Below are 13,014 nucleotides of genomic sequence, written 5' to 3' on the forward strand. Positions count from 1 at the left end.
TCTCAGAATCAGCCCCTTCCACTACTCAGCACCCCCATACCTCAGCTATTTTAATTGAAGTGTTATTCCTTGATTATCACAAATATCAAAGTTTTATTTTAGGCCCAGAGAAAGAACTGGCAATGTTGTATTTGTATTTTGCCCAGAAATTATTGGCATTAGAATCCTTACAGAGGAACAGCCATAAGGATATCTCCCATGAGTGGTAAGTTAGAAATGTCCTAGAGAAACCCATCACCGTGTTCGGTGGAAGCAGTGACTATGAACATCAGTATAGCTCACAGGTCCAAGAGCAATTCTGCACCACAGTCCTGGCACTGACATGGCAGATCAGCCTACATTTTGACCACCCTGGCACAACCAGCTTTAGCAGTGCCAACATGAATAGTGCCTGCTTGCTGTGCTGCTTCTGGCTCCCTGTTGCCTGTCAGTCACACAGGCTCCTGAGGATGAGTCAATGATGCAGATGGCTTTTTTCTTCCGTACAGTATTTCTTGTAAAATGAACATAATAGGGTACTGCTTGTAATATTCCTGCAAAAGGTAGATCTCTTTTCTGCATATTTCAAATGTGCTTAATCAAGGATGAAAAATCCCTTTGAGCAATCCAGTTCAGAACTAGTCCCTGAGATAGTGCTTGTGTGTTGTGATATACAAGCAGTATGTGAAGGCAAAGGCCAGATGAAAAGACCTGAAGGAGTGTAAGTTCAGTGTCTGCAGTTTCATGTGCTTCACCTCACATAAATGGTTGGATATTGGGGTGATTTTTCAGGTTGGTATTTCAATAGAGCATCCACCATTATACTATAAGAAACAATCAATTATGTAGGGTAGGCAAACCAGCTCTGAGAGGTACAGTATCTCATGAAGTGCTGTGCTATTAGAAGAAATGATGTCTATAAGTATGTAATGTCATAAATATCCTCTTGTATGTTTTACAGTTCCAATTTGTACTATCATCAAAGTTTTCTGATTTATTTTAATTCAATTAATTGTGTAAACTTTTATTTTTGTAACCTATCTCAATCATGTGCATGGGCAGAATGCGTTTAATTAGTCATAGATATACTGTATATGCTATTTAGAAAGTATCATTCTAATCAGCTCTGCCTTAAAGAAAACATTAATTGCATTTTTGTCACAGTTCACAACATTACTTGCCGTTGTTTACAAATCTAATAATTGCTTGAGATATACACAATGGAAAATATAAAACTGAAATGTTTTATTTAGTATGGGAGAAGTAAAACTAGATCTTATGTAGATACAGAAGAATATCTTATTCTTTAGTCATGTACTCCAGGATGAACTGGGAGCACCAAATCAGCGCAACAATGCTGAATCACACCTGTAGTTACTCATGCAATTGTGTTTGTTATTGTTGATGCAAGATAGTGGTTAGCTACTGTGTTTGAATATTGCTGTGTGTAAATGTCAGCTACGGACATCAGGACTCAGGCACAGGAGCACCATCCTCCATTCCATCTCATTGCCCTGTTAAAATCAGTAATTACTTGAATACTGTGCAAACATGTCAGTAAGATACAAACCATGAGGTACTAAATTTTCTGTGTTTAAGATTATTAGAACACTGTTCCAGTCATGAATGTCTCAAACAGGTGTACTTTGAATTTCTAACCTCCAAAGAATACACGTCTGTTGCGTCATTCTCACCCTGGCAATGTTAATGAATGTAATAGATTGCCCTTTTGATGTTAATAAATTTAACACACACAAAACATATACAATGAAATTCATATTTTAAACATGGTTGTGTTGTCATGCTACCTATATTTTGATTATATTTCACTTCGCAAATGCTGTAATATTGTTTGCTGTGTTGTACTGTTAATTTTTCATAGAAGTCTTTCTTAGATGTGCATTGCATGGGACAGTAGTGCCCATATTCTGATTTATATAAAATACAAATTTAAATAAGAAGCATTATTATGTGTATGGAAATAGTATACCTGTCAAGAGGAATGTTGCATGATTTCTTGCAGTAGATTCATAAAATGTAATTTTTATGTGAAAAATGAAATTCCTGAAATATGCATTTGTATTAGCAAAGGTGATTGTTTTAACACTAAAATCTAATGTAATGTCATCTGATCTTTCTAAATTAAATTCTAAAAATAACTCTTCCACCTTTGAAAATAAAACTAATCTAATGACTACTGAAGAATTTATTGCCACTCATTCGCTTTCCTCAAGTTATGACTTAGCAATCTAATTTGGAAGATAGTATTTGTCCTTCTTAGTTGATGTCAGTTGACTCTGCACTCTATTTTAAATGCAAAGAAAGCATGAAATAAAATGGCAGAGACTAACAAATTTGAAACCTTTTCTGGACTGATTCTGTGGTCACACAGAGATGAAAAAATGCTGGAAAGCGTGCTGGCTAACAGAAGTAATGCACAAAGTAATAACTGTCAGGGAAGAAAAGGTAGTTATTGTAGACTATGCTCATGGAGCAGTTAAAATGAGATGAATGGACTTTTCCCAGTTTTCAGGACTGGGCTTTTTGACAATATGCTCTTTTAGTAATAGTATAAAACCAAACCGCTTGAGCTGTGTTACACTTCTCAGTGTCATGATGTGGGTATCCAGTGACAAAGATGGTAATAAAAAAACCTGCTGTAAGATCCTGATATGTAGGCAATGCTGTCAGTGAAGTGGTTTGGATGAGTGGCATCAATAAAAAAGGAACGTCAAAGTGACAATACTGAAGTGATCATATTAAGTACATACAGTTATCCTGTATGTTGCAGGAGTCTGGCAGAAGGGAAATAAAGAAGTCCTCAGAGTAGCTTGCCTACAGTTGAGTTGCTTGTATTGCAGTAACGCTTAGAAGAGAAATTGGTTTAGTCTCAGCATTTCACAAACAATGAAATCAGCACTTGCCTTTTATTTACCTAAGCTATGCCATATTCTCTGGTTCTACTAGCTGTTGCTAAGCAACTGTAAGAGTAGTAGTGATGTTTACCTAAAGCCTCAGTGTATTTTACTTATTTTAGAAAGTAAACAAGTAAAGTCCACCTTGTCCTCAGTGATCTCCATCTGCAGAATGCATTTGCATCTATGAAGAACAGTCTTTCTTTAAAGGGCACTAAATCTGTCTTTACCTCAGCATTTTACAAAATAGGATCTTACCCTTTGTAAAATAACTTTTTTCAACACCAGCACTTAAGTATTTCAAATCTGGTATAGAACTTGCATTACTTTCCTCTGTTTTAATGCATTTTCTTTCCTTCACTTCGATGAATCTTAAAACCAATTGGAGTAAAGGCGAAGGAAGAACAAAGAGAATTTGGAGAACTTTGCTTTACTGGACTAAAATCATTATTTTTTAAGGAAAAGGGATAAACCAACTTCATATAGTCTACTTGCTTTTAACTAAGAACATAATGCTTTGTCAGAAGGAAGGAGTGCCAAGCTGTAGTCTTGAGAGAATGATTATGATATTTTTGGTTTTTTGTCTCTACTAGCCAGTGGCACTGAATTGATGGTATTGTAGACTGGATTTTTCAAAAAGAATGAGAAGACCTTTAAAAAAAATGTTTTCCTGCAGAGAAACATTTTTAGCTGCCTTTTATTCCCTGATTAACTTGTGTGAATACTGATTTATTGGTCTTTTTGGACATTCCACTATTGAAAAGGGAACATGAAATCTCTTTTTCTCAATTTGTAACAGCATCATAATCCAGCTGATGTATAATATGTGTTTCAGCATTGAGAACTTCATTAAAATAAAGAAAAAAACCCTTCCAAATACCAGCAATTAAGATGCTTTGCTCTGGTACACAGCAAAGCTACCATTATGTCAGGATTTGTTTCAGTACTTCTTGCTGAATAATAATAATGATCTTTAACCTTCAGGACAATTTAATTTCAGTTGGGTGCTGGATAAAGGCTTAAATATATATAGGAAATTGTGCACAAAGCTGTTGCCTGATTCTCAGGGTACTAATCTGAGACTTTAGAAACACCAGCTTTTCTGTTTCATCAACACAATCCATGAATATATATCCTGCGGCTAGAAGTCTGAATTTGAAATGTTTTATAGACTGAAGAAGTTGCAGTCACTGTGCAAATGTCTGCATCAGAATTTAAGGTTACTGCATGCATTCGAGCATTTACGCATCATTCATCTCTTGTGAGATGGACCTAGTGAAGGTCCTAAATTGGTCACAGACAAAAATTGCAGGGTTTTAATGGAAATGGTATTTAAAGGAAATCAATCTCAATTTTGCAATTTAGCTGCCACTTTTTTTTCTGTTTTTAGCTTTAGCTGCCAAGCTACAGAATATTTAACGATTCAGAGACAATTGTGTTAGGAAGGGTTGAATTTGGCAGCTGGCAGAGGTGAGGCTGTCCCATCTTTGTGCCCCAGATGCAGGCAGTGTCAAGACTGGGCAGCTTTTCCCAGTAGGTGCGCACACAGAGAGCACATGTATACACTGCATACGTATGTACACATGCATCTGGCTACACAGATGAAGAGGCAGACACAGTCAGCACTCCCATGAACTCAGGCAGCACCAGTGGCCTCATCCTGTTTCACTTCTCTGGCTGAGCAGGTCGGAGGTCTACCCACCCACCCACAGAGCTGACCACAATACCCCTGGTCCCCAGTAACCAACTACCTGTGATCTCATCCTTGGAGAAACCCTCCTGGCTTCCCCTTCATGTCACCTGCTCACCATCTCATCTGGACAGATCACAGCCAGCACTCACATGCTCACTCGCACACCCCTGCTGGCTCCCAGTGCTGCACTGCAGCCAGACAGGCTCTGGCACTGGTCCCACCTGGGGCTGGCACTTGGTGTCACTCACTGGGGACTCCCCAGTCACTGCCCCCCAGGCACACATGCCCTCTGGCTCATGGTCCAGCCCAGCTGCTGGCACCTGACCCACATTTGCCCCAAGCTGGCACCACCCACCCATGGACCGCTGTGACCCCTGTGGGGGCACAGCCAGACAGGCCACTCTTTACAGCTCTGTTTGTCCCCTTGCTCCTCCATTTTACCACAGATGTTCCTTCTGAATTCATCTAAATTCATTCACTTTCCTCAGGTTTCTTCCCAAATTGCCCCATAATAAGTCTTGTGCAATTGCAAAATGCTTTTCCCCAGCATCTCATAACAAGTCCCACACCTGAGGCAGCAACCTCCCCAGTCTGGAAGGGGATCTGGAGTTGCTCCTGTTGGACTGTCATGGTGGGCATCACACCTGGACAGTGGGACTGAGGCTGTCCTGGGACAGCCCTGGCAGGCCCTGAACAAGGGCATCCTTTCTCTGAGGTCTTACTTTGGGTTCCCACCTGCGCGGGGGCCCCCTGTGTTCCTCCAGGCATATGGAGATGGGCCTGTGATGGGCTGACGGCTCCTGGGATGGGCCTGGGTAGAGCTGGGGCATGGTGCTTCTTGGGCTGCCCCATCTGCCATTGTCTCTCTGTGCTCCTTTGTGGGTGCACAGATGAGTTTTTTATCATAAAACTGAACAGATTGTTATTCATTATTTCAGATCAGATAAGTTTTAAACAATTTCTCCCTAATTCTTTTGAAGTTAACTATTTTTGCCTGGGTCTTGCAAAAACATAATATCACGAGTAAATTTACACTGTTCTCATTTCATATTGGGCTGGGACTGCCTTGAATTAGTTTAAATACCTGTGGTATTGAAGCTTTGTGGCACAAGTTCTCCCTGACATTGAAAGGCAACGGCAGATGCAGCATGCAGATGCTGGTGTGGTACAGGTGGCTGCTTTGTGAGATCTTTGTGCTCTGGGGTATGCTTCAGTTTTGCCAGCAAGGATGGTGGCTTGCCATTGTGACTAAATCTTCAGTGATACCTAAATTAACAGAATTTTAGTACTTTCTGATATGATTCATTCAATGGAAAGTGCCTTTTGGTGGTGGTGTGAGGATTACTTAATAATTGATTTTTAAAGGACACTGGAAGTAGTCAAATGCTGTTTAAAACAGTCCTCAGAAAATAGTGACTTTGCCTCTCTGGCCATTTGACATTTCTGTTCTTGACTGAAATTAATTTAGGAAATAACAATCTTACTGCGTATAAACATTATCAGAAGATGGCTTTGGAATATACTAATGAGAAAGAAATGATAACGGCTTGGTGCAGAGCATGGGCTGTCAGTGGCAGGGGCTGGCGTGGGCCTGCAGGTCTTGGCAAGGGTGGGAAGAGCTAGGAGCTTATGGTGGACATCAACAAAGGAGAAAATACAAAGGTAGCATGTGAAAACACAAAAGCATAGAAAAAGAGGTGGTTGCAACAAAGTGCGGAACCACCGGTTTATGTCTTACAGCTATCTTACTGGTCCCACCATCTCCATTGGTGATGGCAGCAATTTAAATCTGTAGTTACCTCTTGTAGTCCAAGAGGAAATCTTTTTTATTCTACATATGTGTAACACATCTTTGCAGCCTTAGGAACATTTGGTTTTTACTTTTCTTGTTAAAAGTCGTATTTGCAAAACTTCCTGTCTTCAGCTTTACTGCAGAAAGTCATTTAAGTTGTGGCCAATACTTACTGCAGTACTAAAGTTCCTGCATGTGTGCACATACATGAGTTAGAAAAGTCAGAATTGCAAACATGAGGTTCTCTGGGGATGTGATATGTGTGTTTGAATTTTCTGTGCAGGAGAGAGAATTTAAAATCCATGAGGGCTCTAAACATCGACTCTTATAATTAAGGCCTCACAAATAAGGATAAGAGAGATGATGGAGTTGGGGATTCATCCTGCTATACATGCAAAGAAAGTGATTATTGCTGTTTTGTGCAGACTGCCAGAGGGAGCTAATCCCAAGGCAAGGTAGGTGAAGGTGTGTGTATTGGCAAGATCCCAGTAAGATTTAGGGGCTGCTGAATACTCTCTGAAGGCTTTCCTGGAAATAAAACATTCGTTTCCAAGAGCATTGGAGGCCAACATTGTAAAATTAAAAAATATTCCTCTTTTAAACACAGTTGGAGCAAGTAGCCTGCAAGACAGCCTTGCTGGGCCAATAGATACTTAGAATTATAAAGGGTAGATTACTGAAGACAGCAAAGAACAGATACGTTTTGCAATTCCCATGCCTGAACTGTTCTCCGTGGAAAATTCATCAGTGTATCTGTTGAAAGCTGAAAAATTGGTAGAACAGTTTGTGGAAAAAATAGAAAAAATAAACAATAATATTTGGAGTCCCATGTGTTATCCAGAGTTTAAAGGACAATCAAGGAAAAATTACTGCACTGCTAGTGTAATCTCCAGCTGCAATTCACCTGAGATGCCCATATTTAAAAGGGACCAAGGGGAGTTAAGGAGCTAAATGCTGGAACACCTAGAACTTGTGTTAGGAAACTGTATTAAAATAATCAATTAACACATGGTTAAATATGATATATTGAATAAGAATCGAGGTTTTATTTTAAAATTATATGTTTTTCAAATCTGTTGGAGTTCTCTGAATGAGTCAGCCTGAACGTGGATAAAGGTGATCAGAATTCCAAAAGACACTGACAAAAGCTCTTCAGTAAAGATAGTAAAGAAAACAGGCAGGGCATAAGAGAGTTTGTGCATTGCTGAAAGGTTGGCTAAGAGTTGTGCTTCATAGATAGGAGAAAATGGCCATTTTTTACAATGGAGGGAGTCACTACAGCATCCCAGAGAGATCTGTGCTGGCATCTGTGTGATTCAGTACGCTCAGAAATTATCTGCAAAAGGGGGTAAGTAGTGAAGTGACCATGATGATAGGAATTTATGATTTAATGAGGACCGATTGTGAAGAATTACAAAAAAGGCCTTAGGTAACCAAGTAAGGTGTTGAAGTAGTTGATGAAATTCAGAGTAGATGAATGTGGTGTGATGCACATAGTAATAAATGTAGGAAATCTACAGGTGAAAAAAAAATTCCTAATTTTCCATGTAAAATGACAAGCTCTATCTTTGCTGTAATTCTGGAGGAAAGGAATCTTGCTTATAAAAATGTCAAGCTAATGCTTACCTTAGCAAAAGAACAGATCTAATTAGTAGGAGAACAGAAAAAGGGATTAAAAATATACTTGTGTAAGTGATTCCTATACATTTTCAATATTACAAGAAGTTCTGGTATCCCAGTCTCATGAAAGGTATAACAAAGCTGCAAAAGGTTCAGAAAAAGGTGATAAAATTACTTTAGTACAGAGAACAGCTATATAAAGTACAACTTTTAAACTTTGAAAAAGAAATATACTGGGCATGATAAAAGTCAATAAGATGGTTAAGTGCTGTAAAAAGCATCAGTAAGAATCATTTATATGTTTGCTTTTCATAACAAAAAATTTGTGGAGCATCAAATGAACCTAACACATGGTAGCTGCTGAACAAACACAATGAAGGATATTTCATGTTTTAAGAATCCCTCTAGAATATGTTAAAGATCCTAGAAGTTAGTATATACTCAGAGGGTGACTGGACAAGTTCATAGAAAAGAAATCTATCAAGGGCTATTAAACACAAAGATGAGGCTACTGGAATGTGTTCCTTCAAAAAAATCCCTGTGATGCAGATCTTGAAGGGGAGGGAAATTTTCTGGTACAGTCCTTGTTCCTCCTTTGGCTTGCTGTTTGAGAATAGATGCTGAGGTGAATGAGCCTTTAATCTGGCTGAGTGCAGCTATTCTTATTTACTTCCTAAACTTACTGTAACTCATTAGAATCTACTTTAAAGAATGAGGGAGATATGATCTTTCTAGACATCTCTTAGCCTCACTACTAGCTGCTGTGTTCCTCTGTAGCTGCAGAATGGAAGGTGATGCTCACAGTTACAAGAAGAATAAATGTGACTTAATTTTCATAGTTATAATTGTTCAAAATATCTTTATCATCACTGGTTTTACTATATTTAATTTTGGCGCATTTTATAGTTCACTTGTTCAAAATACATCTATCTTGCAAAACCTGCTTTCTACGTAAATATGTATATGTATACATTTACATCTGTGTGTATATATATAAAAATGTATCAGTTATTCACAGAATACCTTATGAATTACGAGAAGTGGTTGTCTTTTTGCTTGTTTATTGTAGAAGCATTTGAAACTTGGAAAAAAAATCATCAATAAACCTGTACTTTGTTAGTTTTAATTATTAGATACTGGTATAGGGTTCATATTTTGTGAGGTTTATTCAAAAACTTATGGCAAAACAGTACTTAAATTCTACTGATTCTCAGTGATTCTACCACTTACATGGCTCAGCATTTAAGGCAAAATTGCAGTGCTTTAAGTTTTCTTGGTGAGCTGTCACTTAGGGGTCATAAGTGAGAAATGTTGAGCCTGAGCAGTTGCAAATAGGGCTGGTATGGAATATGCAAAAAACCTTTCTAAGATAAAATAAGGCTGAAATCAGTGTAAATCATTTCCAACTGTAAGGCAAGAACATCAGTTTTCTTAAATTATACTTTTTATATCGTAAACCTAAAATAGCTGTCCTGAAATATCTTCTTACAGACAATATATGACAGAAAATTAATACTAACAGCATAGTTTATATTCATATAAACAATGATGTGGTTTCATAATAATAAAATTTTGGCAGTCTGATACACCTTTAATATTAAAATAGTTCATTGTACTGATATTATACTTAATCAATGACTGCACATCTTGTGAAAAACATTTATTTTTTTTATTTGACACAAGGGCCAGAACTAAAGTGAATTGTGTGGGTAGATCTTTTCAGGGTGTATTCAGTCTACATTCTCTTCTGTGCTTACATTCATCCCAGTAGAACTACTTAAACTCTGCTGATATTAATATTATTTTACTATTTTTTCCCAGTATGTTCTGTATCTTTACTTTGTTGACACTTCCTACTATTAAGGCACCCATAAAAAACAAAATATTTTTAATTAATCTCATCAGTGTCCACTTACAGGTCTGTGGTTTCGTTGCAGTTAGAAACTGTTTTTTTTTGTGGGATAATGCATTGTCAACTCCTGTCTGATTTGCTGTCAACTGTCACCCTTAAGTCTCTTCATTCCTGCTTTCCAAGTATGTCTTCCTATACCGAATCTTTTATAAGTGTTTCGATGCAGAATTTACTCCTTGGCAGAGGTGTAACATTTGACAGTTCTTGGGGTTTTAGATGTACATATATTGACAAAATGTGTATCATACAGTTAGCAGCTGATCCTTTTTTCCAAATACTGTTCTGTTTAACATGCTTCATGTCTTAACTGAGCAGGGACAGATCTAGAAGGGTGTTAGTTTTCTGGGCCTGCACAGCTTTTAGAGTGTCTTTGGGTATGGCTTAGTTCAGAAGCAAGATCCTCTTTGCAGTTATCAGTGTGCAGCAATGAGATTGCTCGGAGTTAACTGTGTATAAATTTCTTCTAGGGTTTTTTGGGGGGGTTTACTGAACACTAAGTAAGTATGTATTTATATATATGCATATAAAATGAAGAGCAAACCTAAATAGTATTTCACAGTTAATCATTTTCCTTTATGGTTCTCCTTTACCTCATATTTCTTGGGTACAAAGTGAGTAGGCAGCGTGTTTATGAATAGTTTCAGAACAGGAGAGCAAAAGCAAACTCGAGAAAGAAAGGGCTATGGGTGGTAAGATATGCTTAAGTTAAACAGTGGTAAAACATGGGCTGCCTCATTTATCATTAGAATTTGTTTCTTTTCCAAGAGAATAATGCACAATAGCTTGAATCTACAGTAGGGAGTACACAGCACCTTTTGGAATAAGACTGACAGTTTGCACTGACAGTTGCAAATACTTCTGTGAGTAGCTAGCAAGTGCCTCAGTAAGGAAGCTGCTGAGTTATGGTAATTTTGGGGGTCAGAGGGCTCACTTATTACCACAGCAATATTCAATTTTACCTTAAGCCAGCTGTAGGGTTCCATAAGAGATTGGGGAGGTAATTTGTTCATCCCCCTGGAAGTCAGAAAGGTAGTTAATATACTGCATTTACGTATGTAATTATCTACACCCGCATTACAAATTTCTGCTCCTAAAAGGTGCTTCTGTCTTTAATAGCTTTTAGATGAACCGCTTGATAGCTCTCCTCTTTCAAAGCAACCTTTTCACACCAGAGTGGTAGGAAAGCTGTGGTGTAGCACGGCTTGCAGGGGGTACTTGATTTACACAAACCAGTTTCTGGATGTTGAGACGTGAGGTAGTTCATTAGAGTATTAGGGTGGTAGGTTGTCACTGTAAGTTTCTATTTTCAGAACATTATTCCTGTGGCAATTAAATTGTTTTAAATGGCCTGTGATACTTGCAGGATATTTCCCTGATAGCTGTAGGAAGAGGAATAAATGCAAAGCATCTGCAAGAATGCTGGCAAGTTACAGTGAACATCACAGAGCTGAAACTTTCATGCTACGTTCATGGTATAACAGGTTCCCTTCTTCAGGAATGCTTAATAATACCTATGTTTTATTAAAGTGATATGAATCCTTGGTAGATATACTAGAGAAGATTATTGTGTTAAAGGCTTCCTGAATCCCCATAGCCTTTTTATCTCTTCATTAGATTTTTTGTTATATTTGAAATTTAGTAGAAAATTATTGGTTATTAGTTCTTTAGTTTTAGCAGCAAATCCCTTTTATTGAATTCATTTTATTAAGATTTAGAAACCTCCCACAAGCATTTGACAGCACTGCTCTGAAAGATTCAGCCTCAGAGACCCTACTGCTGGGAAGTTAAAAGTAAAATTGCAGCCTGAAATACTTTCCTGGTTTAGGTATAACAATAAAATGCTGGGATTATACTTGTTCTGAAGTGCTTAAAATGCATGTAGTAATCCAAGTGTTACAGTGCACAGAATGTCCTTAAACTTACCTCTGTTCAAATATTTCATTGATGATTCTCTCCAGCTCTGAGCCAGTACAACTGGTGTGTGTGGGATTAACAAAATCAAGTAGGAAATTAGCAAGAGTGTGCACTGTAAGTCAAGGTTTCTTGCTGAGGACTTCCCCTTAATGTTCTACCATACCCTCACATGTTCTGTGTGATGTACAAACCAGACACAAATTCCTGCTGAGTAAACCCTTGGTGTTATTTTTTAAGAATCCTGAAAAAAAAAAAAAAAAAAAAAGAAAAAAAAGAATTTACACTTTCCTGATCACATTATACATGGCACTAAAAATGTTCTACCACCGAAATTTTGCTGTTTTCAAAGTGTAAAAATCTTACTGTTGGTTGCAACAGAATGCGTAATAAATGTGTGTCTACATTTTGCTCTCTGTATTGAAAGTATATTTCAGAACAGCCGAAACTCTAATACTTTAGTATTTATATAAAAACTTTATAAATGGCATTCACCAAAAAGCTATGAACACTCTCTGGCATTAAAACTGTCAGTCTGTTGAATTTATGGCATCAAAGCTAATGCTTAAATTTCACAATTGGATGAATAAGTCATACATTGTTAATACCACATAACCTGAAGTTATGATTCATTGCATAAAAAGATGGTAAGTGTCTCAGAAAATCCAGCGATGGGGGTTTTGAATTAAGAGGGAAAAACTGTATAAATGCAATCTTATGTGCTGTTTGTATTCTAGAAAAAATATTATAAAATTAAGTTTACATATAGTTACTCATGTAAAAATACATACTGGGGGAGGCAGAAGAAACACTGAAATACATACTTTCCTGTGTTCTTTTTTAGGTCAGAACTGTGGAGGCTTAGTACAGGGACCAAATGGTACTATAGAAAGCCCTGGATTTCCTCATGGTTATCCAAATTACGCCAACTGCACGTGGATCATTATCACAGGAGAACGTAACAGGATACAACTGTCATTTCATACTTTTGCCCTTGAGGAAGATTTTGATATTTTGTCAATTTACGATGGACAGCCACAGCAAGGCAATTTGAAAGTGAGGTAAGGTACCTTTTTTCTTCCTTCATTGCTTTCTGCCACTCTTTCTCTCCTGAATATATATATGTTCTGATGGTACGCTACAACTGCATGTGTTTCCTTAATTCTTCCCCAGCCAAGGGGATAGCAGTGCT

General features: G+C 37.7%; 1 protein-coding gene across 6 annotated transcripts in view; it reads left to right on the top strand.

Moving 5' to 3' along the window:
• The window catches only part of CSMD1 (CUB and Sushi multiple domains 1), a 1,231,811-nt gene that overhangs the window by 226,666 nt on the left and 992,131 nt on the right, over positions 1-13,014 (top strand). For 5 of the 6 annotated variants that reach the window (XR_013928146.1, XM_080387722.1, XM_080387723.1 and 2 more), the window contains exon 1: positions 1,751-12,883. Coding sequence is in view for 5 of the 6 variants with exons in the window: in XM_080387722.1 (XP_080243848.1) it covers positions 12,540-12,883 (344 nt within the window). In the remaining variant the exon portion in view is untranslated. Of the gene's footprint in view, positions 1-1,750; positions 12,884-13,014 lie in introns of those variants that run through there. The other variant, XM_080387724.1, reaches the window with a different exon arrangement.

The sequence above is a fragment of the Falco punctatus genome, assembly GCF_963210335.1.
Source record: "Falco punctatus genome assembly, chromosome: 5".
In the NCBI taxonomy this organism is placed as follows: Eukaryota; Metazoa; Chordata; class Aves; order Falconiformes; family Falconidae; genus Falco; species Falco punctatus.